Source organism: Salmo salar, chromosome 09, assembly GCF_965601325.2.
Source record: "Salmo salar chromosome 09, fSalSal1, whole genome shotgun sequence".
NCBI lineage: Eukaryota > Metazoa > Chordata > Actinopteri > Salmoniformes > Salmonidae > Salmo > Salmo salar.
The window spans coordinates 93,877,258-93,904,441 of NC_138299.1; the positions used below are offsets into that span (position 1 = coordinate 93,877,258).

At 46.4% G+C, this 27,184-nt stretch overlaps 1 protein-coding gene across 1 annotated transcript in view; it reads left to right on the plus strand.

Annotated features, from left to right (window-relative positions):
* LOC106612232 (ephrin-B1) overlaps window positions 1-27,184 on the plus strand; it is a 153,167-nt gene that overhangs the window by 44,561 nt on the left and 81,422 nt on the right. Inside the window, exon 2 of the mRNA XM_045724164.2 lies at window positions 26,644-26,921. Within this exon, the coding sequence (XP_045580120.1) occupies window positions 26,644-26,921 (278 nt within the window). The remainder of the gene's footprint in view (window positions 1-26,643; window positions 26,922-27,184) is intronic.

Here is a 27,184-nt window from a genome sequence, read left to right on the forward strand (position 1 = left end):
GAGGGGAGGACGGCTCATCATAATGGCTGGAACTGAGTGAATAGAATGGCGTCAAACACCTGAAACCATGTGTTTGATGTACTTGATACAATTCCACACATTCCACTCCAGCCATTACCACGAGCCCGTCCTCCCCAATTTGTACTGGTCTCTCTCTCTTGTCTCTCTCTCTTGTCTCTCTCTCTTGTCTCTCTCTCTTGTCTCTCTCTCTTGTCTCTCTCTCTTGTCTCTCTCTCTCTCTCTCTCTCTCTCTCTCTCTCTCTCTCTCTCTCTCTCTCTCTCTCTTATTTATATATATTACACTCACAGAAGTTCCAAAGGAATAATATTGTGGCTATATAGAGTGTTGTAACGATGTGCAAATAGTTAAAGTACAAAAGGGAAAATAAATATGGGTTGTATTTACAATGGTGTTTGTTCTTCACTGGTTGCCCTTTTCTTGTGGCAACAGGTCACAAATCTTGCTGAAGGAAATATGTGTCTCTAATATGGTCAAACATTGTGCAGGAGGTTAGGAAGTGCAGCTCAGTTTCCACCTCATTTTGTGGGCAGTGTGCACATAGCCTGTCTTCTCTTGAGAGCCATGTCTGCCTACGGCGGCCTTTCTCAATAGCAAGGCTATGCTCACTGAGTCTGTACATAGTCAAAGCTTTCCTTAAGTTTGGGTCAGTCACAGTGGTCAGGTATTCTGCCACTGTGTACTCTCTGTTTAGGGCCAAATAGCATTCTAGTTTGCTCAGTTTTTTTGTTAATTCTTTCTAATGCAAGTAATTATCTTTTGGTTTTCTCATGATTTGGTTTGGTCTAATTGTGTTGCTGTCCTGGGGCTCTGTGTGGTCTGTTTGTGTTTGTGTTAAATAAACATAAATATGGGTTGTATTTACAATGGTGTTTGTTCTTCACTGGTTGCCCTTTTCTTGTGGCAACAGGTCACTGTCCTGGGGCTCTGTGGGGTGTGTTTGTGTTTGTGAACAGAGCCCCAGGACCAGCTTGCTTTGGGGACTCTTCTCCAGGTTCATCTCTCTGTAGGTGAGGGCTTTGTTATGGAAGGTTTATAAATCGCTTCCTTTTAGGTGGTAGTGGAATTTAACGGCTCTTTTCTGGATTTTGATAATTAGCGGGTATCGGCCTAATTCTGCTCTGCATGCATTGTTTGGTGTTTTACGTTGTACACAGGACATTTTTGCAGAATCTCTTTCTCTCCTAGCTCTCTCTCTCTCTCTCTCTCTCTCCTCTCTCTCTCTCTCTCTCTCTCTCTCTCTCTCTCTCTCTCTCTGTTCTGCAACAGGTTTTAGTTTGTCTCCAACACTCAAAGCTTTACTGCTGTAGCTGGCTTCTGTTAACACCTGTTTAACTATCACGTACGGTATACCTTACACACACATCCATGAAATATTGATTTTGCTTTGAAGACAAAACGTTCCCCCTAAAACTTGAAACAGGAGGTCTCATCCACAGTCAAACCCACATATAAATGCTCTGACTAACACAATCCTCTCTGTTCCATGTACAGATGTAGGATCTTAATCTTATCACCCTGTTGCATGAGAACTTTCCTAGAGTGCAGGAAATGTAAAACTTGTTGTGTATTTGAGGTTTAAAAAGGCTTCTGAAGTTTGTAGTTTCCACTTAGAAATTTCAGACTTGATTTTCCCTCATGAAAAATGTATCAACCCTTACAAAAATGACCATTAATTATAATCCACATAATAATTCACATTTCCTGTTGCTGCAGGATTATTTTCCTGCTGTAGCAAACTGGATCAAATTAGGATCCTACATCCGTATGGTATGAAAATAATTCTCATTTTCATTGATTGTTGGACTGGTTGAGAAGTAACCAGGGCTTTGCCAGTGTCCTTCATTGATTTGACACTTGCAGAAAGTTGTTCTCCCTCAGAAGTAGTTTCAGACTGTTCAGATGCCTGTGTTGGCCCATCTCATGGTCAACGTCCCAAATTGAATCCCATCCCCTACATAGTGCACTACTTTTGACCTGAGCCCTGGTCAAAAGTAGTGCACTATATAGGGAATAGGGTGCACTTTGGGACATTCACACACACACTGTAGTGCAGATGTCCTCTGCTTCACCATACAGCTGTGAAGGTTTGATAATCATTATCATTCTTTCTTTCTTTTCTGGGAGTGAAATGTTGTCCAGTGAATTTGAGAGATGCTATTGTTCCTCCCTGCAAGGCTATCCTGTTCTCTCTCTTGGCTGCTGTGGTCTGATTAGAACCTTGGATCTGGGTCCAACTCGCTGCCCTGAGGGAATCCACCCCAATCCAGAACCTACCTCCCTCTGAGCCTTCTGGTATACTCTGTCTCTCTCTCTTTCTATCGCTCTCTCTCTCTCTCACACACACACACACACACACACACTGAGTGGTTGTGGCTAGGCTGGTTTGGCTGACGCCTGCGGAGAAGAGAGATCTTTACTGAGCATGCAGTGTCCATCTGTAGCTGAGCCTTTGTGATGGGAGGCAGCTGGCTGAGTGTGTGTGTGCGTGTGCGTGAAAAAGAGAGTGTGAGGGTGTGTGTGTTGCTGCGATGGGAGGAGGAACGGGGGAAGAATGAGCTCTCTGTGTGTGAGGTTCACAGGGAGACCTCGCAACCAAGACTATACTCTCTGACTGAAACAGACCCAAACTCTCCTCTCTCGCTTTCCTTTCCCTCCCTCCCTCCCTCCCTCCCTCCCTCCCTCCCTCCCTCCCTCCCTCCCTCCCTCCCTCCCTCCCTCCCTCCCTCCCTCCCTCCTATATATATATATATATATATATATATATATATATATATATATATATATATATATATATATATATATATATATATATATATATATATTATATCTCCCTCTGTGTTTACCTGAGGAAAGCTGTTCCTCGTGATAATGATTGAGGCAGGTCACATTAATGTTATGTGTTTGTTGGTTTGGTGTGTGTGTACTGTCAGTTTGGGACTGTTTGGGATGAGATGAGTCACGCTGAATGGGATTTTCACTGCATGCCAACTAGAGTGAGATAACAGAATCCTCTACCTCTACCTCAGAGATAGATAGAGGAAAATAAAGGCTCAGAGGTAGAGAGAGGGGGAGAAAGAAAGAGAGAGACAGAGATACAGAGCTTGAGGGAGAGAGGGACAGAGATATTGAGGGAGGGAGAGGGAGATGGGGACAGAGATATTGAGGGAGGGAGAGGGAGATGGGGACAGAGATATTGAGGGAGGGAGAGGGAGAGGGGAACAGAGATATTGAGGGAGGGAGAGGGAGAGAGGGACAGAGATATTGAGGGAGGGAGAGGGAGATGGGGACAGAGATATTGAGAGAGGGAGATGGGGACAGAGATATTGAGGGAGGGAGAGGGAGATGGGGACAGAGATATTGAGGGAGGGAGAGGGAGATGGGGACAGAGATATTGAGGGAGGGAGAGGGAGATGGGGACAGAGATATTGAGGGAGGGAGAGGGAGATGGGGACAGAGATATTGAGGGAGGGAGAGGGAGATGGGGACAGAGATATTGAGGGAGGGAGAGGGAGAGGGAGATGGGGACAGAGATATTGAGGGAGGGAGAGGGAGAGGGAGATGGGGACAGAGATATTGAGGGAGGGAGAGGGAGATGGGGACAGAGATATTGAGGGAGGGAGAGGGAGGGAGAGAGGGACAGAGATATTGAGGGAGGGAGAGGGAGATGGGGACAGAGATATTGAGGGAGGGAGAGGGAGATGGGGACAGAGATATTGAGGGAGGGAGAGGGAGATGGGGACAGAGATATTGAGGGAGGGAGAGGGAGATGGGGACAGAGATATTGGGAGAGGGAGATGGGGACAGAGATATTGAGGGAGGGAGATGGGGACAGAGATATTGAGGGAGGGAGAGGGAGATGGGGACAGAGATATTGGGAGAGGGAGATGGGGACAGAGATATTGAGGGAGGGAGAGGGAGTTGAGGACAGAGATATTGAGGGAGGGAGAGGGAGAGAGGGACAGAGATATTGAGGGAGGGAGAGGGAGATGGGACAGAGATATTGAGGGAGGGAGATGGGGAAGGCAGAGAGAATGTCTGTATTGACACTTATAAAGCAACAGATACCATACAGTGTATTCAATCTGGGCTGTGTCTGTGACAGTCTGGGCTGTGTCTGTGACAGTCTGGGCTGTGTCTGTGACAGTCTGGGCTGTGTCTGTGACAGTCTGGGCTGTGTCTGTGACAGTCTGGGCTGTGTCTGTGACAGTCTGGGCTGTGTCTGTGACAGTCTGGGCTGTGTCTGTGTCTGTGACAGTCTGGTCTGTGTCTGTGACAGTCTGGGCTGTGTCTGTGTCTGTGACAGTGTGGGTGGGCTGTGTCTGACAGTGTGGGCTGTGTCATTTGTGGTTCAGGGTGTTTATAGGCCATCAGGGTGTTTGTGGGCCCTCAGGGTGTTTGTAGAGCATCAGGGTGTTTGTAGAGCATCAGGGTGTTTGTAGAGCATCAGGGTGTTTGTAGAGCATCAGGGTGTTTGTAGAGCATCAGGGTGTTTGTAGAGCATCAGGGTGTTTGTAGAGCGTCAGGGTGTTTGTAGAGCGTCAGGGTGTTTGTAGAGCATCAGGGTGTTTGTAGAGCATCAGGGTGTTTGTAGAGCATCAGGGTGTTTGTAGAGCATCAGGGTGTTTGTACAGCATCAGGGTGTTTGTAGGCTGTCACAGTGTTTATGGAGCGTCAGGGTGTTTGTGGGCCCTCAGGGTGTTTGTACAGCATCAGGGTGTTTGTGGGCCCTCAGGGTGTTTACAGAGATTCAGGGTGTTTATAGGCCGTCAGGGTGTTTAGAGATTCAGGGTGTTTACAGAGATTCAGGGTGTTTATAGGCCGTCAGGGTGTTTAGAGATTCAGGGTGTTTACAGAGCGTCAGGGTGTTTACAGAGCGTCAGGGTGTTTACAGAGCGTCAGGGTGTTTACAGAGCGTCAGGGTGTTTACAGAGATTCAGGGTGTTTACAGAGCGTCAGGGTGTTTATAGAGCGTCAGGGTGTTTACAGAGCGTCAGGGTGTTTACAGAGCGTCAAGGTGTTTATAGACCGTCAGAGTGTTTATAGAGCGTCAGGGTGTTTACAGAGATTCAGGGTGTTTACAGAGATTCAGGGTGTTTATAGAGCGTCAGGGTGTTTATAGAGCGTCAGGGTGTTTATAGAGCGTCAGGGTGTTTATATGCTGTTAGATTTATTTGGAACAAGCACTAATAACAAAACACAGAATATAATACACTGAAACAATGTAAGAGCAGAAAAATGGAAGAAAAACCTTTATAAATAGAACAAACACTGCCAGGTCTGTTTAGGGATAACCTTTATGGTTCAGGTCTGTTTAGGGTTAACCTTTATGGTTCAGGTCGGTTTAGGGATAACCTGTATGGTTCAGGTCGGTTTAGGGATAACCTTTATGGTTCAGGTCGGTTTAGGGATAACCTTTATGGTTCAGGTCGGTTTAGGGATAACCTGTATGGTTCAGGTCGGTTTAGGGATAACCTGTATGGTTCAGGTCGGTTTAGGGGTAACCTTTATGGTTCAGGTCGGTTTAGGGGTAACCTGTATGGTTCAGGTCGGTTTAGGGATAACCTGTATGGTTCAGGTCGGTTTAGGGATAACGTGTATGGTTCAGGTCGGTTTAGGGATAACCTGTATGGTTCAGGTCGGTTTAGGGATAACCTGTATGGTTCAGGTCGGTTTAGGGATAACCTGTATGGTTCAGGTCGGTTTAGGGATAACCTGTATGGTTCAGGTCTGTACAGTAGAAAGGGTTTCCATATATTGTATTATATAGAAAATAGAAAGGGTTTCCATATATTGCATCATATAGAAAGGGTTTCCATGTATTGTATTGTACAACAGGGTTGACACATTGGCATAGTAGATAATAGCAGTGAAGTGATAATTGGTGACAAAACACTTGTCATGGAGAGATAATTACTGGAGCTGTTAGAGGGGAGAATACAGTACCTGTGATTGTGTGTGTGTGGACAGGAGAATAGTGTATCTGGCTCTGGCTCCAGTTGCCACGGTCCTGTAGTTGCCACGGTCCTGTAGTTGCCACGGTCCTGTAGTTGCCACGGTCCTGTAGTTGCCACGGTCCTGTAGTTGCCACGGTCCTGTAGTTGCCACGGCCCTGTAGTTGCCACGGCCCTGTAGTTGCCACGGCCCTGTAGTTGCCACGGCCCTGTAGTTGCCACGGCCCTGTAGTTGCCACGGCCCTGTAGTTGCCACGGCCCTGTAGTTGCCACGGCCCTGTAGTTGCCACAGTCCTGTAGTTGCCACAGTCCTGTAGTTGGCAATTTGCTGTAGTTGCCACGGTCCAGTAGTTGGCACATTCCTGTAGTTGCCACGGTCCTGTAGTTGCCACGGTCCTGTAGTTGGCAATTTGCTGTAGTTGGCAAGTTGCTGTAGTTGCAGGCTAATTGGTCTGTCTGTCACGTTCGTCGTAATGAGCGGACCAAGGCGCAGCGTGTATAGAGTGGCACATCTTTATTCCAAAGTGAAACTTCGCAAAACAAAATATATCAATAAACGAACAACGAAACGTGACTACGTGGTGCACATGCACAAACACAAAACAATATCCCACAAACACAGGTGGGAAAAATAGCTCCTAGTCAACAGCCAGTGGAATCGCGTGGCGCGAAATACAAATACCTCAAAAATGCTATAACTTCAATTTCTCAAACATATGACTATTTTACACCATTTTAAAGACAATTTTAAAGACTCTCGTTAATCTAACCACATTGTCCGATTTCAAAAAGGCTTTACAGCGAAAGCAAAACATTAGATTATGTCAGGAGAGTACCCTGCCAAAAATAATCACACAGCCATTTTCAAAGCAAGCATATATGTCACAAAAACCAAAACCACAGCTAAATGCAGCACTAACCTTTGATGATCTTCATCAGATGACACTCCTAGGACATTATGTTATACAATACATGCATGTTTTGTTTAATCAAGTTCATATTTATATCAAAAACCAGCTTTTTACATTAGCATGTGATGTTCAGAACTAGCATACCCACCGCAAACTTCCGGTGAATTTACTAAATTACTCATGATTAACGTTCACAAAATACATAACAATTATTTTAAGAATTATAGATACAGAACTCCTTTATGCAATCGCGGTGTCAGATTTTAAAATAGCTTTTCGGCGAAAGCACATTTTGCAATATTCTGAGTACATAGCCCGGCCATCACGGCTAGCTTTTTTGACACCCACCAAGTTTGGCCCTCACTAAACTCAGAATTACTATTAGAAAAATTGGATTACCTTTGCTGTTCTTCGTCAGAATGCACTCCCAGGACTTCTACTTCAACAACAAATATTGGTTTGGTTCCAAATAATCCATAGTTATATCCAAATACCTCCGTTTTGTTTGTGCGTTCAGGTCACTATCCGAAGGGTGACGCGCGAGCGCATTTCGTGACCAAAATATTCAAAATATTCCATTACCGTACTTCGAAGCATGTCAAACGCTGTTTAAATCAATTTTTATGCAATTTTTCTCGTAAAATAGCGATAATATTCCAACCGGGCTACGATGTATTCATTCAAAGGCTGAAAGAAAAAAATTGAGAATTCTCATGAACGCGCATCTCCAGTGTCACTGTTCCCAGGCTGACCACTCACAAATTCTCCTGCTGTTCTTCGCCCAGAGACAGCAGATACCCCATTACACTTTATGGCGCCTTCTGAGAGCCAATGGAAGCCTTAGAAAATGTCACGTTACAGCGGAGATGCTGTATTTTCGATAGAGATGCAACTGAAGGACAACAAATTGTCAGACAGGTCACTTCCTGTATGGAATCTTCTCAGGTTTTGGCCTGTCATATGAGTTCTGTTATACTCACAGACACCATTCAAACAGTTTTAGAAACTTTAGAGTGTTTTCTATCCAAATCTACTAATTATATGCATATTCTCATTTCTGGGCAAGAGTAATAACCAGTTTAAATCGGGGACGTTTTTTATCCGGCCGTGCAAATACTGCCCCCTAGCCCCAACAGGTTAAATATGATGCCCAATTAGAGACAACAATTACCAGCTGCCTCTAATTGGGAACCATACAAAACACCAACATTGAAAATAAAACTAGAACACAACATAGACATTTTTAACTAGAATACCCCCTAGTCACTCCCTGACCTACTACACCATAGAGAAACAAGGGCTCTCTATGGTCAGGGCGTGACACTGTCTGAACAATGCTAATGATTCTAATTGATATATGGGCTGTTCACGCTGCTTCACAGGCTGAGATTCTGCCTCATATGCGCATTATTCACACACCACACACACTCATACTAATAGTCATATGGTCTTATTCATTCAGATTCATATGGGCTTTCTCATTGAGCCATGTCAGGGTTGTCGCTGGATGTTTTCTGTCCCAGAATGGGTAATATCAGGGTTGTCTCGAGCTGGGGCCGGGGGTTGAGAGCTGGGGGCGTGGTCTGGGAGCTGGGATCTGGGGGCGGGGGCTGGGAGCTGGGGGCGGGGCCTGGGGGCGGGGCAGGGGCTGGTGGTGGGGGCTCAGGAAAAACCCACCATACTTTCTACAGGGCAATTCTGAGACAGGGTTGATGTGTATGAGAGAGAGAGAGAGAGAGAGAGAGAGAGAGAATCCCCATCTTTTAATGAAGACTGCTTCTCCATCCTAAAGGGGGAGATCAACCATTTCCAGGCCCAGGGACCTAACCCACTCTATTCAATTAGTCAAACAGGAACATTTTACATCTGACTAGAAATAAATAAGGAAATGATCTCAACAGAGAAAAATGTCATTGTGTGTGCTACCTATATCCCCCCCACTATAATCTGTAGTTAATTTTGTTCTCAGGACTTTTAATGTTGTTTCTAATGCCTTCTGTTTTTCTTCAGCTGTTCATCTGCTTTATTTGGAATTCATTGATACTGTAGACTAGAGTAAGGTAATGAATGATATGTGTAATGTGCAATTAGTGCATTTCAGTTGAGTTTATTCAGTAGTACTTGGAAACTAAACATTATTGCCACCTATTCACATCGGAGTTACATTGTAGCAATCACAGAGTTGTTATAAATCACTAGGCAACCAACAGTTTACAGTAGGAAACAGAGTTGTTATCAATCAGCCATGTATATCACACATGACACGAGTCACGACCCCATGATAGTTCAAATTACAATAAACATAACATGTATTAACATCGTCCAGTAGAACTGTAAAAAGCGTGATATATCATTTGAGGTGTGGAAACAAGTGCTTTCATAAACCCATGGCACGGGTTTTCACACGAACATTGTAAAGTAAGTTTTCTCCCAGTGAACTATCCCTAATGAATTTTGTTTATTTAAATATTGAATATGATTGTCCAACATCAGTTTTCTAATTTCTTCATTTTGTGGCCGACTAGAGTGTCCTCTTTCCACTGCTGTGGTGCTGAATCGCAGCGGGATGGCGAGTGGGCTGGTCCGGTCATGTCTAGAAGGGATGGGGAGTGGGGCGCGCCCGGTCATGGCTAGAAGGGACACAGCTTTTGTCAAATGAACGTCAAAAGTAGATTTTTTTATGTGCATTTTAGCTAACCCTAACCCTTTTCCTAACCTTTACCTAATTCTCATAACCTGCTGCATTAATTCTCCTAACCTGCTGTGTTAATCCCCCTAACCGGCTGCATTAATTCTCCTAACCTGCTACGTTAATTCTCCTAACCTGCTGCGTTAATTCTCCTAACCTGCTGCGTTAATTCTCCTAACCTGCTGCGTTAATTCTCCTAACCTGCTACGTTAATTCTCCTAACCTGCTACGTTAATTCTCCTAACCTGCTGCGTTAATTCTCCTAACCTGCTACGTTAATTCTCCTAACCTGCTACGTTAATTCTCCTAACCTGCTACGTTAATTCTCCTAACCTGCTACGTTAATTCTCCTAACCTGCTGCGTTAATTCTCCTAACCTGCTACGTTAATTCCATACAACCTTTCATGTTGGTATAAAGCACATGGTTCTACTTTACAGGCTAATTTGTATTCTGTTAAGATGAATGACAGTAATGTAAATGTGATTTTGAGTACCGTGGGAGGATGCCCTAATACTATACACACCCAATGCATATGGATGTCTGGTAAATTTCCCAAATGTCAGGTAAATTAAAATCTTGACGGTCATTATGTCCGGCGCCAAATTTTCCGAACGGAAACCCTGGTACACGCACATGTGTGTGAAAGAATTAATGAATGAAGGAAGGGTGAAAAGGAAAGATGGGGGGGCAGGACAAAGGAGAAAGAAAGCGAAAGAGGAGGGTAGAGAGGGGTGGTCAGCTTCAAAGCCTCATGTTGCTATGGTAACTTGTTTATGCCTCACGAGTGCATCTTGTAGATCCAATTAGCGACTGATGGAGTCCTTAACACAGAGTCCATTCTGATCATTATAACATCTCATCACATTAACAGAGTCCATTCTGATCATTATAACATCTCATCACATTAACAGAGTCCATTCTGATCATTATAACATCTCATTTAGGATTTATCCTTTCTATTCCTCCCACTCCTAGTACATGAAGACATCTGGTAATGTCTCTATCCAAATAGAATAGGAATGAAGGCTGGGAATCTCCTCTCTCTCTGTTTCTCTCTCTGACAGGGAGTCGTTTAGAAGTCTAATGAGCTGAGTGATGATAGAATGTACATAAGGTGGCAGGGAGTACACACTCTGAGAGAGAGAGGACGGGTGGAGGGAGAGAGGACGGGTGGAGGGAGAGAGGACGGGTGGAGGGAGAGAGGGGGTGGAGAGAGAGATGGGAGAGAGAGGGGGGATTGGGAGAGAGAGTGGAGGGATGGGGAAGAGAGAGATGGGGTGGAGAGAGAGAGGAGATGGGGTGGAGAGAGAGAGGGGATGGGGTGGGGTGGAGAGAGAGAGGGGATGGGGTGGGGTGGAGAGAGAGAGGAGATGGGGTGGAGAGAGAGAGGGGATGGGGGAGAGAGAGAGGGTGGAGAGAGAGAGGGGATGGGGGAGAGAGAGAGGATGGGGAGAGAGAAGGGATAGAGAGAGAGGGGGGTGGGGGAGAGAGAGAGGGGGGGTGGAGAGAGATGGGAGAGAGAGGTGGGGGTGGAGAGAGAGAGAGGAGGGATGGGGAGAGAGAGGGGGGTGGAGAGAGAGAGGGGATGGGGAGAGAGAGGGGGGGTGGAGAGAATGTTGTTCCAAAAAAGGTCCAGTTGCCAGGACCACAAATACAAATTCCATCTAGACACCGTTGCCCTAGAGCACACAAAAACTATACATACCTTGGCCTAAACATCAGCGCCACAGGTAGTAACTTCCACAAAGCTGTGAATGATCTGAGAGACAAGGCAAGAAGGGCATACTATGCCATCAAAAGGAACATAAAATTCGACATACCAATTGAGATCTATCTAAAAATGGTTAAATCAGTTATAGAACCCTTTGCCCTTTATGGTTGTGAGGTCTGGGGTCCGCTCACCAACCAAGAATTCACAAAATGGGACAAACACCAAATTGAGACTATGCATGCAGAATTCTGCAAAAAATATCCCCCCAAACAATGCATGCAGAGCAGAATTAGGCCGATACCCACTAATTATCAAAATCCAGAAAAGAGATGTTAAATTCTACTACCACCTAAATGCAAGCGATTCCCAAACCTTCCATAACAAAGCCATCACCTACAGAGAGATGAACCTGGAGAAGAGTCCCCTAAGCAAGCTGGTCCTGGGGCTCTATTCACAAACACAAACACACCCCACAGAGCCCCAGGACAGTGACCTGTTGCCACAAGAAAAGGGCAACCAGTGAAGAAATAAACATGAAGAACTAAACATATTCATGTTTATTTATTTTCCTTTTTGTACTTTAACCATTTGCACATCGTTACAACACTATATATACATAAAATTATATTTGTAATGTCTTTATACTTTTGGAACTTCTGTGAGTGGAACTTCACTTGCTTTGGCAATGTTAACTTATGTTTCCCATGCCAATAAAGCCCCTCGAATTGAATTGAATTGAGACAGACAGAGAGAGCGAGAGAGAGAGGTCATGATCAGATGAGCTCCTGCATTTTTCAGCATGTTCTTAATAAAAAGATTGATTTAGAGTTAGATAAAATTAGATTTTTTTGCCAGGAACATACATAGGATGCTACCCTCTGCAACATAACCTTCACTCAAAACTCAAAACCTACAACCTGATTTTGGACAGAATTATGGAATCACCTGGAAGGCTTACAACTACCAAAGATTATTATTCCAACGCTATACAGCAAATGCTCTGGAAAACAACAGAAACCTGAAAACACCATCCAACATGGAACTGAGTGAGTCATTTTTAGTCTGAAGCTATATTTTATTTCCAAAAGCCAAGAAGAAAAATACATAACATGACTTTAGAAGGACTGAATGCTAAATTAAGGATGCCAAGCTTGATACAACTTCAATTAGCACTGACGTTTCAAGTGAGAGGTGTCAAAGCTCTTTAGCCCAACAATGGCAGGAGAGTCACACAGTCTACTCCAACTAAATGGAGAGGCCTTAGAAGCTGCCTCCCGCTGTTCAGAGGTAATTAAATACAGTACCCTGTGTATGTAAAGAATGATAAGGCAAGAAAAGATCACAAAATGAAGCTCCTTATGGAAAATCAAGAGACACTTTTTGTTAACTATTATAAAAATGGGAACATCAGCAACCTCATCTTCCACACAAACCATCCCCTGGTACAGTGCTATATTAACCAGACCATCCCCTGGCATGGCACAGTGCTATATTAACCAGACCATCCCCTGGCACAGTGTTATATTAACCAGACCATCCCCTGGCATGGCACAGTGCTATATTAACCAGACCATCCCCTGGCACAGTGCTATATTAACCAGACCATCCCCTGGCATGGCACAGTGCTATATTAACCAGACCATCCCCTGGCATGGCACAGTGCTATATTAACCAGACCATCCCCTGGCACAGTGCTATATTAACCAGACCATCCCCTGGCACAGTGTTATATTAACCAGACCATCCCCTGGCATGGCACAGTGTTATATTAACCAGACCATCCCCTGGCATGGCACAGTGCTACATTAACCAGACCATCCCCTGGCATGGCACAGTGTTATATTAACCAGACCATCCCCTGGCACAGTGCTATATTAACCAGACCATCCCCTGGCATGGCACAGTGTTATATTAACCAGACCATCCCCTGGCACAGTGCTATATTAACCAGACCATCCCCTGGCATGACACAGTGCTATATTAACCAGACCATCCCCTGGCATGGCACAGTGCTATATTAACCAGACCATCCCCTGGCATGACACAGTGCTATATTAACCAGACCATCCCCTGGCATGGCACAGTGTTATATTAACCAGACCATCCCCTGGCACAGTGCTATATTAACCAGACCATCCCCTGGCATGGCACAGTGTTATATTAACCAGACCATCCCCTGGCACAGTGCTATATTAACCAGACCATCCCCTGGCATGACACAGTGCTATATTAACCAGACCATCCCCTGGCATGGCACAGTGCTATATTAACCAGACCATCCCCTGGCATGGCACAGTGTTATATTAACCAGACCATCCCCTGGCACAGTGCTATATTAACCAGACCATCCCCTGGCATGGCACAGTGTTATATTAACCAGACCATCCCCTGGCATGGCACAGTGCTATATTAACCAGACCATCCCCTGGCATGGCACAGTGCTATATTAACCAGACCATCCCCTGGCATGGCACAGTGCTATATTAACCAGACCATCCCCTGGCACAGTGCTATATTAACCAGACCATCCCCTGGCATGACACAGTGCTATATTAACCAGAACATCCCCTGGCATGGCACAGTGCTATATTAACCAGACCATCCCCTGGCACAGTGCTATATTAACGAGACCATCCCCTGGCATGACACAGTGCTATATTAACCAGACCATCCCCTGGCAGGGCACAGTGCTATATTAACCAGACTATCCCCTGGCATGACACAGTGCTATATTAACCAGACCATCCCCTGGCACAGTGCTATATTAACCAGACCATCCCCTGGCATGACACAGTGCTATATTAACCAGAACATCCCCTGGCATGACACAGTGCTATATTAACCAGACCATTCCCAGGCACAGTGCTATATTAACCAGACCATCCCCTGGCACAGTGCTATATTAACCAGACCATCCCCTGGCATGACACAGTGCTATATTAACCAGACCATCCCCTGGCATGGCACAGTGCTATATTAACCAGACCATCCCCTGGCATGGCACAGTGTTATATTAACCAGACCATCCCCTGGCACAGTGCTATATTAACCAGACCATCCCCTGGCATGGCACAGTGTTATATTAACCAGACCATCCCCTGGCATGGCACAGTGCTATATTAACCAGACCATCCCCTGGCATGGCACAGTGCTATATTAACCAGACCATCCCCTGGCATGGCACAGTGCTATATTAACCAGACCATCCCCTGGCATGACACAGTGCTATATTAACCAGACCATCCCCTGGCATGGCACAGTGCTATATTAACCAGACCATCCCCTGGCATGGCACAGTGCTATATTAACCAGACCATCCCCTGGCATGGCACAGTGTTATATTAACACAGACCATCCCCTGGCATGACACAGTGCTATATTAACCAGACCATCCCCTGACATGGCACAGTGCTATATTAACCAGACCATCCCCTGGCATGGCACAGTGCTATATTAACCAGACCATCCCCTGGCATGGCACAGTGCTATATTAACCAGACCATCCCCTGGCATGGCACAGTGTTATATTAACACAGACCATCCCCTGGCATGACACAGTGCTATATTAACCAGACCATCCCCTGACATGGCACAGTGCTATATTAACCAGACCATCCCCTGGCACAGTGCTATATTAACCAGACCATCCCCTGGCATGACACAGTGCTATTTTAACCAGACCATCCCCTGGCATGACACAGTGCTATATTAACCAGACCATCCCCTGGCACAGTGCTATATTAACCAGATCATCCCCTGGCACAGTGCTATATTAACCAGACCATCCCCTGGCACAGTGCTATATTAACCAGACCATCCCCTGGCACAGTGCTATATTAACCAGACCATCCTCTGGCAGGGCACAGTGCTATATTAACCAGACCATCCCCAGGCACAGTGCTATATTAACCAGACCATCCCCTGGCATGGTACAGTGCTATATTAACCAGACCATCCCCTGGCATGGTACAGTGCTATATTAACCAGACTATCCTCTGGCAGGGCACAGTGCTATATTAACCAGACCATCCCCAGGCACAGTGCTATATTAACCAGACCATCCCCTGGCATGGCACAGTGCTATATTAACCAGACCATCCCCTGGCATGACACAGTGCTATATTAACCAGACCATCCCCTGGCATGACACAGTGCTATATTAACCAGACCATCCCCTGGCATGACACAGTGCTATATTAACCAGACCATCCCCTGACATGACACAGTGCTTTATTAACCAGACCATCCCCTGGCATGGCACAGTGCTATATTAACACAGACCATCCCCTGGCATGACACAGTGCTATATTAACACAGACCATCCCCTGGCATGACACAGTGCTATATTAACCAGACCATCCCCTGGCATGGCACAGTGCTATATTAACACAGACCATCCCCTGGCATGACACAGTGCTATATTAACACAGACCATCCCCTGGCATGGCACAGTGCTATATTAACCAGACCATCCCCTGGCATGACACAGTGCTATATTAACCAGACCATCCCCTGGCATGGCACAGTGCTATATTAACCAGACTATCCTCTGGCAGGGCACATTGCTATATTAACCAGACCATCCCCTGGCATGGTACAGTGCTATATTAACCAGACCATCCCCTGGCATGACACAGTGCTATATTAACCAGACCATCCCCTGGCATGGTACAGTGCTATATTAACCAGACTATCCTCTGGCAGGGCACAGTGCTATATTAACCAGACCATCCCCTGGCATGGTACAGTGCTATATTAACCAGACCATCCCCTGGCATGACACAGTGCTATATTAACCAGACTATCCCCTGGCATGACACAGTGCTATATTGACCAGACCATTCCCTGGCATGGTACAGTGCTATATTAACACAGACCATCCCCTGTCATGACACAGTGCTATATTAACCAGACCATCCCCTGGCATGGCACAGTGCTACATAAGCACAGAACCCCTCTGTTAATAGAGGGGGTGTTAACGAGGGGTGGAAACTCAGGATACTAGACAACGAGGACTCTGAGTCAGCTAATATAAATCTCTATGTCTGGAACAGTATTGGTACATGGCAACCCCAAACAGTTTCAGCCTGGACTTACACCTAATCAAAGAATTAGCTCGATAGGAGAAGCTCTCCCTGAGAAAGATAGCCCCACCCCGAGTAGGTCAGACCAGACCTCTTCATTATAAAACCCACAGACGAGCAACCCCAAGCGGAAAGTCAACCTCCCAGCACAGAGTACTACTCCCTCGTTGAAATGAAGGATACATTTACCCAGCTGGAGGTAAGGCAGGTGGAGCTGGAACAGCAGGTGATTACACTCCAGTCAGCACAGACCCAGACAACAGTCCAGCACAACAACACCCCCTTAACCAGACCCGGAGAGCTGGAGGTGGAGAGAGACATATCTGCACTCTGGACTGTGGTAAGACAACGTCAACAATATAAAAAGCAAGAGCAGAGAAGAACAGCGCACAAGAGAAGAGGATCAGACTGCTGGAGGAGAGGGTGAAGGGGATGGAGTGTGACAGAGAACTATCTACTAGAAATGTGGCCACCCCCACAAAGAAGCCAGCAGAACAGCCCACCTCAGCTCCTGACCTTAGTGTCGACATCACAGCAGAACAGTCCACACCAGACCCTGACCATAGTGTTGACATCACAGCTGAACAGTCCACACCAGACCCTGACCATAGTGTCGACATCACAGCAGAACAGTCCACACCAGACCCTGACCATAGTCTCCACATCACAGCAGAACAGTCCACACCAGACCCTGACCATAGTGTTGACATCACAGCTGAACAGTCCACACCAGACCCTGACCATAGTGTTGACACCACAGCAGGACAGTCCACACCAGACCCTGACCATAGTGTCGACACCACAGCAGAACAGTCCACACCAGACCCTGACCATAGTCTCCACATCACAGCAGAACAGCCCACCTCAGACCTGACCATAGTCTCCACATCACAGCAGAACAGTCCACACCAGACCCTGACCATAGTCTCCACATCACAGCAGAACAGTCCACACCAGACCCTGACCATAGTGTTGACATCACAGCAGAACAGTCCACACCAGACCCTGACCATAGTGTCGACACCACAGCAGAACAGTCCACACCAGACCCTGACCATAGTGTTAACACCACAGCAGAACAGTCCACACCAGACCCTGACCATAGTGTCGACACCACAGCAGAACAGTCCACACCAGACCCTGACCATAGTGTCGACACCACAGCAGAACAGTCCACACCAGACCCTGACCTTAGTGTCGACATCACAGCAGAACAGTCCACACCAGACCCTGACCATAGTGTCGACATCACAGCAGAACAGACCACACCAGACCCTGACCATAGTCTCCACATCACAGCAGAACAGTCCACACCAGACCTGACCATAGTCTCCACATCACAGCAGAACAGTCCACACCAGACCCTGACCATAGTGTTGACATCACAGCGGAACAGTCCACACCAGACCCTGACCTTAGTGTTGACATCACAGCAGAACAGTCCACACCAGACCCTGACCATAGTGTCGACATCACAGCAGAACAGTCCACACCAGACCCTGACCATAGTGTTGACATCACAGCAGAACAGTCCACACCAGACCCTGACCATAGTGTTGACATCACAGCAGAACAGTCCACACCAGACCCTGACCTTAGTGTCGACATCACAGCAGAACAGTCCACACCAGACCCTGACCTTAGTGTCCACATCACAGCAGAACAGTCCACACCAGACCCTGACCATAGTGTCGACATCACAGCAGAACAGTCCACACCAGACCCTGACCATAGTGTTGACATCACAGCAGAACAGTCCACACCAGACCCTGACCATAGTGTTGACATCACAGCAGAACAGTCCACACCAGACCCTGACCATAGTGTTGACATCACAGCAGAACAGTCCACACCAGACCCTGACCATAGTGTTGACATCACAGCAGAACAGTCCACACCAGACCCTGACCATAGTGTTGACATCACAGCAGAACAGTCCACACCAGACCCTGACCATAGTGTTGACATCACAGCAGAACAGTCCACACCAGACCCTGACCATAGTGTTGACATCACAGCTGAACAGTCCACACCAGACCCTGACCATCGTGTTGACACCATAGCAGAACAGTCCACACAAGATCCTGACCATAGTGTCGACACCACAGCAGAACAGTCCACACCAGACCCTGACCATCGTGTTGACACCATAGCAGAACAGTCCACACAAGATCCTGACCATAGTGTCGACATCACAGCAGAACAGTCCACACCAGACCCTGACCATAGTGTTGACACCACAGCAGAACAGTCCACACCAGACCCTGACCATAGTCTCCACATCACAGCAGGACAGTCCACACCAGACCCTGACCTTAGTGTCGACATCACAGCAGGACAGTCCACACCAGACCCTGACCATAGTGTTGACATCACAGCAGAACAGTCCACACCAGACCCTGACCATAGTGTCGACATCACAGCAGAACAGTCCACACCAGACCCTGACCATAGTGTTGACATCACAGCAGAACAGTCCACACCAGACCCTGACCATAGTCTCCACATCACAGCAGGACAGTCCACACCAGACCCTGACCATAGTGTCAACACCACAGCGGAACAGTCCACACCAGACCCTGACCATAGTGTCGACACCACAGCAGAACAGTCCACACCAGACCCTGACCATAGTGTCGACACCACAGCAGAACAGTCCACACCAGACCCTGACCATAGTCTCCACATCACAGCAGAACAGTCCACACCAGACCCTGACCATAGTCTCCACATCATAGCAGAACAGTCCACACCAGACCCTGACCATAGTGTCGACACCACAGCAGAACAGTCCACACCAGACCCTGACCATAGTGTTAACACCACAGCAGAACAGTCCACACCAGACCCTGACCATAGTCTCCACATCACAGCAGAACAGTCCACACCAGACCCTGACCATAGTCTCCACATCATAGCAGAACAGTCCACACCAGACCCTGACCATAGTGTCGACACCACAGCAGAACAGTCCACACCAGACCCTGACCTTAGTGTTGACATCACAGCAGAACAGTCCACACCAGACCCTGACCATAGTGTTGACATCACAGCAGAACAGTCCACACCAGACCCTGACCATAGTGTCGACACCACAGCAGAACAGTCCACACCAGACCCTGACCATAGTGTTGACACCACAGCAGGACAGTCCACACCAGACCCTGACCATAGTGTCCACATCACAGCAGGACAGACCACACCAGACCCTGACCATAGTCTCCACATCACAGCAGAACAGTCCACACCAGACCCTGACCATAGTCTCCACATCACAGCAGAACAGTCCACACCAGACCCTGACCATAGTCTCCACATCACAGCAGAACAGTCCACACCAGACCCTGACCATAGTCTCCACATCACAGCAGAACAGTCCACACCAGACCCTGACCATAGTGTCGACATCACAGCAGAACAGTCCACACCAGACCCTGACCATAGTGTCGACATCACAGCAGAACAGTCCACACCAGACCCTGACCATAGTCTCCACATCACAGCAGAACAGTCCACACCAGACCCTGACCATAGTGTCGACATCACAGCAGAACAGTCCACACCAGACCCTGACCATAGTGTCGACATCACAGCAGGACAGTCCACACCAGACCATAGTCTTCACATCACAGCGGAACAGACAAATGAAGAACCCCAAGCCCAGGGGATCCCACCCCCTTGAGCACCCCCCCCGTCAGCCACCCTGATTGCCCTCCTGACAACCCCCCCCCCCCCCCCTTCCCCACACACCCACTGAGGACATACACAAGACACAGGTTGTACTCCTTATGGAATGAAATGGTAATATATAGAAGAAAAAAACATTTTTCCCAAACACAGTGTTTCTAAATGCTGGTGTCCAAACACCCAGCGCACCATAGACCTTCTGTCTGAGGACCAACTAGGGTCACCTAGCCACATAATAATACACACAGGCACAAATGACCTGAGAACACAGCAGGAAAGGGTGGCCATTGCACTGAAGGGAGTGATTGAAATAGCTTCTTCTACTTTCCCCAATGCACAAGTGGTTATCTCCACCCTGCTACCACGAAAAGACTTCCACCCTGTTACCATACAGCGGGTAAATGCAAGTATTTCCCGTGACTGTGCCACAAAACCAAATGTTTTCCAGGCCCACTAATCCACCCTGGACTCGAACAGCCTCTATGACCAGGTCCACCTATACAAGGCAGCAGTGCCCACCTTCGCCCGGACCCCAAAGGACATTGCTCAAACGCAGCCCCAACACTTCACACAGGAGCAACAGATCAATAGACACCCCGCCCAGACCAGCGAGACACTCTCCCAGACCTGCGGGACCCCCCCTGGACCGACACATAGAGGACCCATGCCGAGAGGACCTACATCCAGACCACAACACCACCAGCCACATCCACACCCCCACCCCAACCAATCAACACCCCCCAAGTCAACCATGCCATTTAGGCCCCCTCAGATCAGACCTTTGCCCCTCCTGCCCACCCCATGCACCGCACCCCCGCAAAGAGGGCCTCAACATGGAAGACACACATACGCCCAGGCCGTGAGCGGGCAAACAGGCCCAACCCCCACTCTTACACTAGCCCAAGCCAATAGCATGTACCAGATGCTCAGCAGGTTCTGCTCACACTTACTGGCCTGAGGCCAAGCCACACGACCAACAACATTGGACACTTTATGGAACACAAAGCCTTCACTATCTCATCCTGGAATATCCAAGGCCTGAGGTCATCTGCCTTTGGCCTAAAGAGCAGGAACCTGGACTTCACCAAAGAAATCGTAAATACAGACATTGTCATCCTACAAGAAACCTGGTACAGAGGAGACGGACCCACTGGTTGCCCTTTAGGTTACAGAGAGCTGGTAGTCCCATCCACCAAACTACCAGGTGTGAAACAGGGAAGGGACTCAGGGGGTATGTTAATTTGGTATAGAGCAGACCTAACCCACTCTATTAAATTAATCAAAACAGGAACATTTTACATTTGGCTAGAAATTCCAAAGGAAATGATCTCAACAGAGAAAGATGTCCTCCTGTGTTCTACCTATATCCCCCCACTAGAATCCCCATACTTTAATGAAGACAGCTTCTCCATCCTGGAGGGGGAAATCAATCATTTCCAGGCCCAGGAACATGTACTAGTCTGTGGCGACCTTAATGCCAGAACTGGACAAGAACCTGACACCCTCAGCACACAGGGGGACAAGCACCTGCCTGGAGGTGACAGCGTTCCCTCCCCCATATGCCCCCCTAGGCACAACTATGACAACATAACAGCCAAAAACGGGTCACAACTCCTGCAGCTCTGTCGCACGCTGGGTATGTACATAGTCAAAAGTAGTGCACTACATAGGGAATAGGGACACAGTCACTGTCAGGACGCTCATGTTGGGTTCGAGTTCATTCCTTTCTTTTAGTGGGTAGATTCCACAGACCTCTAAAATGATCAACTGTTTTCTCATGATGATGCCAGGATTCTGGGGTAATGGCCTTGTACAGTATAGCAAGCAATAGAACCAGAGAGGAGAGGTGAATGACAAAATGTTAAAACACAATCTGTAATTTGAAAAGCCTGAACCCTTACCTTGACCCTGTGATAAAGAGTAAAGAGCTGAGAGTGCAGTCTGCTCGGGCCAGACAGGCTGAACCATTGTTCTGGACTCTATTTGGGTTTATAATGTCAACAGGGTACAGTCCCAGTTAGCCAGCACATTAAACCAGACAGCCTGACGGCGTGTGTGTGTGTGTGTGTGTGTGTGTGTGTGTGTGTGTGTGTGTGTGTGTGTGTGTGTGTGTGTGTGTGTGTGTGTGTGTGTGTGTGTGTGTGTGTGTGTGTGTGTGTGTGTTTGTGGTCACGAGCAGTAGCGTTACTATCAGTAGATGAGATCTGACCATGGCAGCAGATTTGAGGATTTAGAGGACCGAGAAGCATTTGTTGTTTATACTGATCCTTCATGGTTTAACAGGACATCAGGGGATACAGAAAACACTTTCTCTCCCCACCCCCTCCCTCTCTCTCCCCCTCCCCACCTCCCTCCCACTCCCTCCCTCTCTCTCCCCCCCTCTCTCTCTCTCTCCCCCCTCTCTCTCTCTCCCCCCTCCCTCTCTCTCACCCCCCCTCTCTCCCCCTCTCTCTCTCTCCCCTCCCTCTCTCTCACCCCCTCCCTCTCTCTCTCCCCCTCCCTCTCTCTCTTCCCACTCTCTCCCCCAACTTTTTCTCTCTCCCCCTCTCTCTCTCCCTTTCCCCTCTCTCTCTCCCCCTCTCTCTCTCTCTTCCCCCTCTCTCTCTCTCTTCCCCCCTCTCTCTCTCCCTCTCTCCCCCCTCTCTCTCTCTCTTCCCCCCCTCTCTCGCTCTTCCCCCCTCTCTCTCTCTCTTCCCCCCCCCCTCTCTCTCTCCCCCCACTCTCTTTCTCTCTCCCCACCCTCTCAATTAAATTCAAAGGGCTTTATTTGGATAGGAAACATATGTTAACATTGCCAAAGCAAGTGAAATAGATAATAAACAAAAGTGAAAATAACAATAAAATGTAACAGTAAACATTACACTCACAGAAGTTCCAAAAGAATAAAGACATTTCAAATGTCATATTATGTCTATATACAGTGTTGTAACAATGTGCAAATAGTTTAAGTGCAACAGGGAAAATAAATAAACATAAATATGGGTTGTATTTACAATGGTGTTAGTTCTTCACTGGTTGCCCTTTTCTTGTGGCAACAGGTCGCAAATCTTGCTGCTGTGATTGCACACTGTTGTATTTCACCCAATAGATATGAGAGTTTATCAAAATGTTGTTTGTTTTCAAATTTGTGGATCTGTGTAATCTAAGGGAAATATGCATCTCTAATATGGTCATACATTTGGCAGGAGGTTCGGAAGTGCAGCTCAGTTTCCACCTCATTTTGTGGGTAGTGTGCACATAGCCTGTGTTCTCCTGAGAGCCAGGTCTGCCTATGGCGGCCTTTCTCAATAGCAAGGCTATGCTCACTGAGTCTGTACATAGTCAAAGCTTTCCTTGCTTAGGGGACTCTTCTCCAGGTTTATCTCTCTGTAGGTGATGGCTTTGTTATGGAAGATTTGGGAATCACTTCCTTGTAGGTGGTTGTAGAATTGAACGGCTCTTTTCTGGATTTTGACAATTAGTGGGTATCAGCCTAATTCTGCTCTGCATGCATTATTTGGTGTTTTATGTTGTACAAGGAGGATATTTTTGCAGAATTCTCCATGCAGAGTCTCAATTTGGTGTTTGTCCCATTTACTGAATTCTTGGTTGGTGAGCGAACCCCAAACCTCACAACCATAAAGGGCAATGGGTTCTATAACTGATTCAAATATTTTTTGGCATATCTTAATTGGTATGTCGAATTTTATGTTCCTTTTGATGGCATAGAATGCCCTTCTTGCTTTGTCTCTCAGATCGTTCACAGTTTTGTGGAAGTTATTACTTGTGGCGCTGATGTTTAGGCCAAGGTATGTATCGTTTTTTGTGTGCTCTAGGGCAACGGTGTCAAGATGGAATTTGTATTTGTGGTCCTGGACAACTGGACCTTTTTTGGAATACCATTATTTTCTTACTGAGATTTACTGTCAGGGCCCTTGTCTTGCAGAATCTGTGCAGAAGATCTAGGTGCTGCAGTAAGCCCTGTTTTGGTTTGTTTGTTTATCAATTAGGGTGTGCAGGGTGAATATGTGGTCCGTCGTACGATAATTTGGTAAAAAGCCAATTTTACATTTGCTCAGTAAATTGTTTTCACTGAGGAAATGTACGAGTCTGCTGTTAATGATAATACAGAGGATTTTCCCAAGGTTGCTGTTGATGCATATCCCACGGGAGTTATTGGGGTCAAATTTGTCTCCACTTTTGTGGATTGGGGTGATCAGTCCTTGGTTCCAAATATTGGGGAAGATGTCAGAGCTAAGGATGATGTTAAAGAGTTTTAGTATAGCCAATTGGAATTTGTTGTCTGTATATTTGATCATTTCATTGAGGATACCATCAACACCACAGGCCTTTTAAGATTGTAGGGTTTTTATTTTGTCCTGTAGTTCATTAAAGGTAATTGGAGAACCCAGTGGGTTCAGGTAGTCTTTAATAGTTGATTCTAAGATTTGTATTTGATCATGTATATGTATTTGCTGTTTGATCTTTGTTATAGAGCCAAAAAGTTTGGAGAAGTAATTTACCCATACATCTTCATTTTGGATAGATAATTCTTCGTGTTGTTGTTTGTTTAGCGTTTTCCAATTTTCCCAGAAGTGGTTAGAGTCTATGGATTCTTCAATTACATTGAGCTGATTTCTGACGTGCTGTTCCTTCTTTTTCCGTAGAGTATTTCTGTATTGTTTTAGGGATTCACCATAGTGAAGTCATAAGCTCAGGTTTTCCAGGTCTCTATGTTTTTGGTTGGACAGGTTTCTTAATTTCTTTCTTAGATTTTTGCATTCTTCCTCAAACCATTTGTCAATGTTGTTCATTTTCTTCGGTTTTCTATTTGAGATTTTTTAGATTTGATAGAGAAGCTGAGAAGTCAAATATGCTGTTAAGATTTTCTACTGCCAAGTTTACACCTTCACTATTACAGTGGAATGTTTTGTCCAGGAAGTTGTCCTAAAGGGATTGAATTTGTTGTTGCCTAATTGTTTTTTGGTAGGTTTCCAAACTACATTCCTTCCATATATAGCATTTCTTAATATTGTTCAGTTCCTTTGGCTTTGATGCCTCATGATTGAGTATTGCTCTGTTCAAGTAGACTGTGATTTTGCTGTGATAGGGGTGTCAGTGGGCTGACAGTGAACGCTCTGAGAGACTCTGGTTTGAGGTCAGTGATCAAGTAGTCTACAGTACTACTGCCAAGAGATGGGCTATATGTGTACCTACCATAGGAGTCCCCTCGAAGCCTACCATTGACCAGGTTCCTAATGGCCATTCTTGGGAACAGGGTACCATGTGGAGGCATTTACAGACATCAAATCAAACTTAATTTGTCACATGTGCCGAATACATCATGTGTACTGTGAAAAACGTACTTACAAGCCCTTAACCAACAGTGTAGTTCAAGAAAGAGTTAAGAAAATATTGACCAAATAAACTAAAGTAAAAAATAATAAAAAGTAAGACAATAAAATAACAATAACGAGGTTATATACAGGGGGTACCGATAACGAGTCAATGTGCGGGGGTACAGGTTAGTCGAGGTAATTTGTACATGTACAGTTGAAGTTGGAAGTTTACATACACCTTAGCCAAATACATTTAAATTCAGTTTTTCCCAATTCCTGACATTTAATCCTAGTAAAAAATTCCCTGTCTTAGGTTCGTTAGGATCACCACTTTATTTTAAGAATGTGAAATGTCAGAATAATAGTAGAGAGAATTATTTATTTCTTTCATCACATTCCCAGTGGGTCAGACATTTACATACACTCAATTAGTATTTGGTAGCATTGCCTTTACATTTTTTAACTTTGGTCAAATGTTTCGGGTAGCCTTCCACAAGCTTCCCACAATAAGTTGGGTGAATTTTGGCCCAATCCTCCTGACAGAGCTGGTGTAACTGAGTCAGGTTTGTAGGCCTCCTTGCTCGCACACGCTTTTTTAGCCACTCCAATACCTTGACTTTGTGGTCCTTAAGCCATTTTGCCACAACTTTGGAAGTATGCTTGGGGTCAATGTAAATAGTCCAGTGGCCATTTGATTAATTGTTTAGCAATTCTTTGGCTGTTAAGCTGTTAATGAGCCTTTTGGCCCTAGACTTGACGCTCCGGTACCGCTTGCTGTGCGGTAGCAGAGAAAAAAGTCTATGACTTGGGTGACTGGAGTCTTTGACAATTTTTTGGGCTTTTCTCTGACACCGCCTAGTATATAGTTCCTGGATGGCAAGAAGCTTGGCCCCAATGATGTACTGGGCCGTACGCACTACCCTCTGTAGCACCTTACGGTCAGATGCCGAGCAGTTACCATACCAGTCGGTGATGCAACCGGTTAGGATGCTCTCGATGGTGCAGCTGTAGAACTTTTTCAGGATCCTGGGCCCCATGCCAAATCTTTTCAGTCTCCTGAGGGGGAAAGGTGTTGTCGTTCCCTCTTCATGACTGTCTTGGTGTGTTTGGACCATGATAGTTCGTTGGTGATGTGGACACCAAGGAACTTGAAACTCTCGACCCGCTCCACTACAGCCCCATCGATGTTAATGAGAGCCTGTTCGGGTAGAGGTAGAGGGTTGGTCATCTACCCAGATATCTTATTAACACTCTTCTCCTCTCCTCAGGTTCCTGTCAGGTAGAGGGCTGGTCATCTACCCAGATATCGGGGACAAGCTGGACATTATCTGCCCCAAGGCTGAGCCAGGACGAGACTATGAGTTCTATAAGCTGTACCTGGTCAGGAGGGAGCAGGCGGAGGGGTGCAGCACGGTCATGGACCCCAACGTACTGGTCAACTGTAACAAGCCAGAAAAGGACATAAAGTTCACCATCAAGTTCCAGGAGTTTAGTCCCAACTATATGGGCCTGGAGTTTAAGAAGAATATGAATTACTACATCACATGTGAGTACTGAATAAATCTTTATAAAGTTGAGCCAAGAGTAGGAGAAAAACTCTACCTCTTTTTCCTTTACCCCAAGCTTTGACTATGTACAGACTCAGTGAGCATAACCTTGCTATTGAGAGCATAGCCTTGCTATTGAGAAAGGCCGTCGTAGGCAGAGCTGTCACTCAAGAGAAAGGCTACAGTATGTGCACACTGCCCACAAAATGAGATGGAAACTGAGCTGCACTTCCTAACCTCCTGCCAAATGTATGACCATATT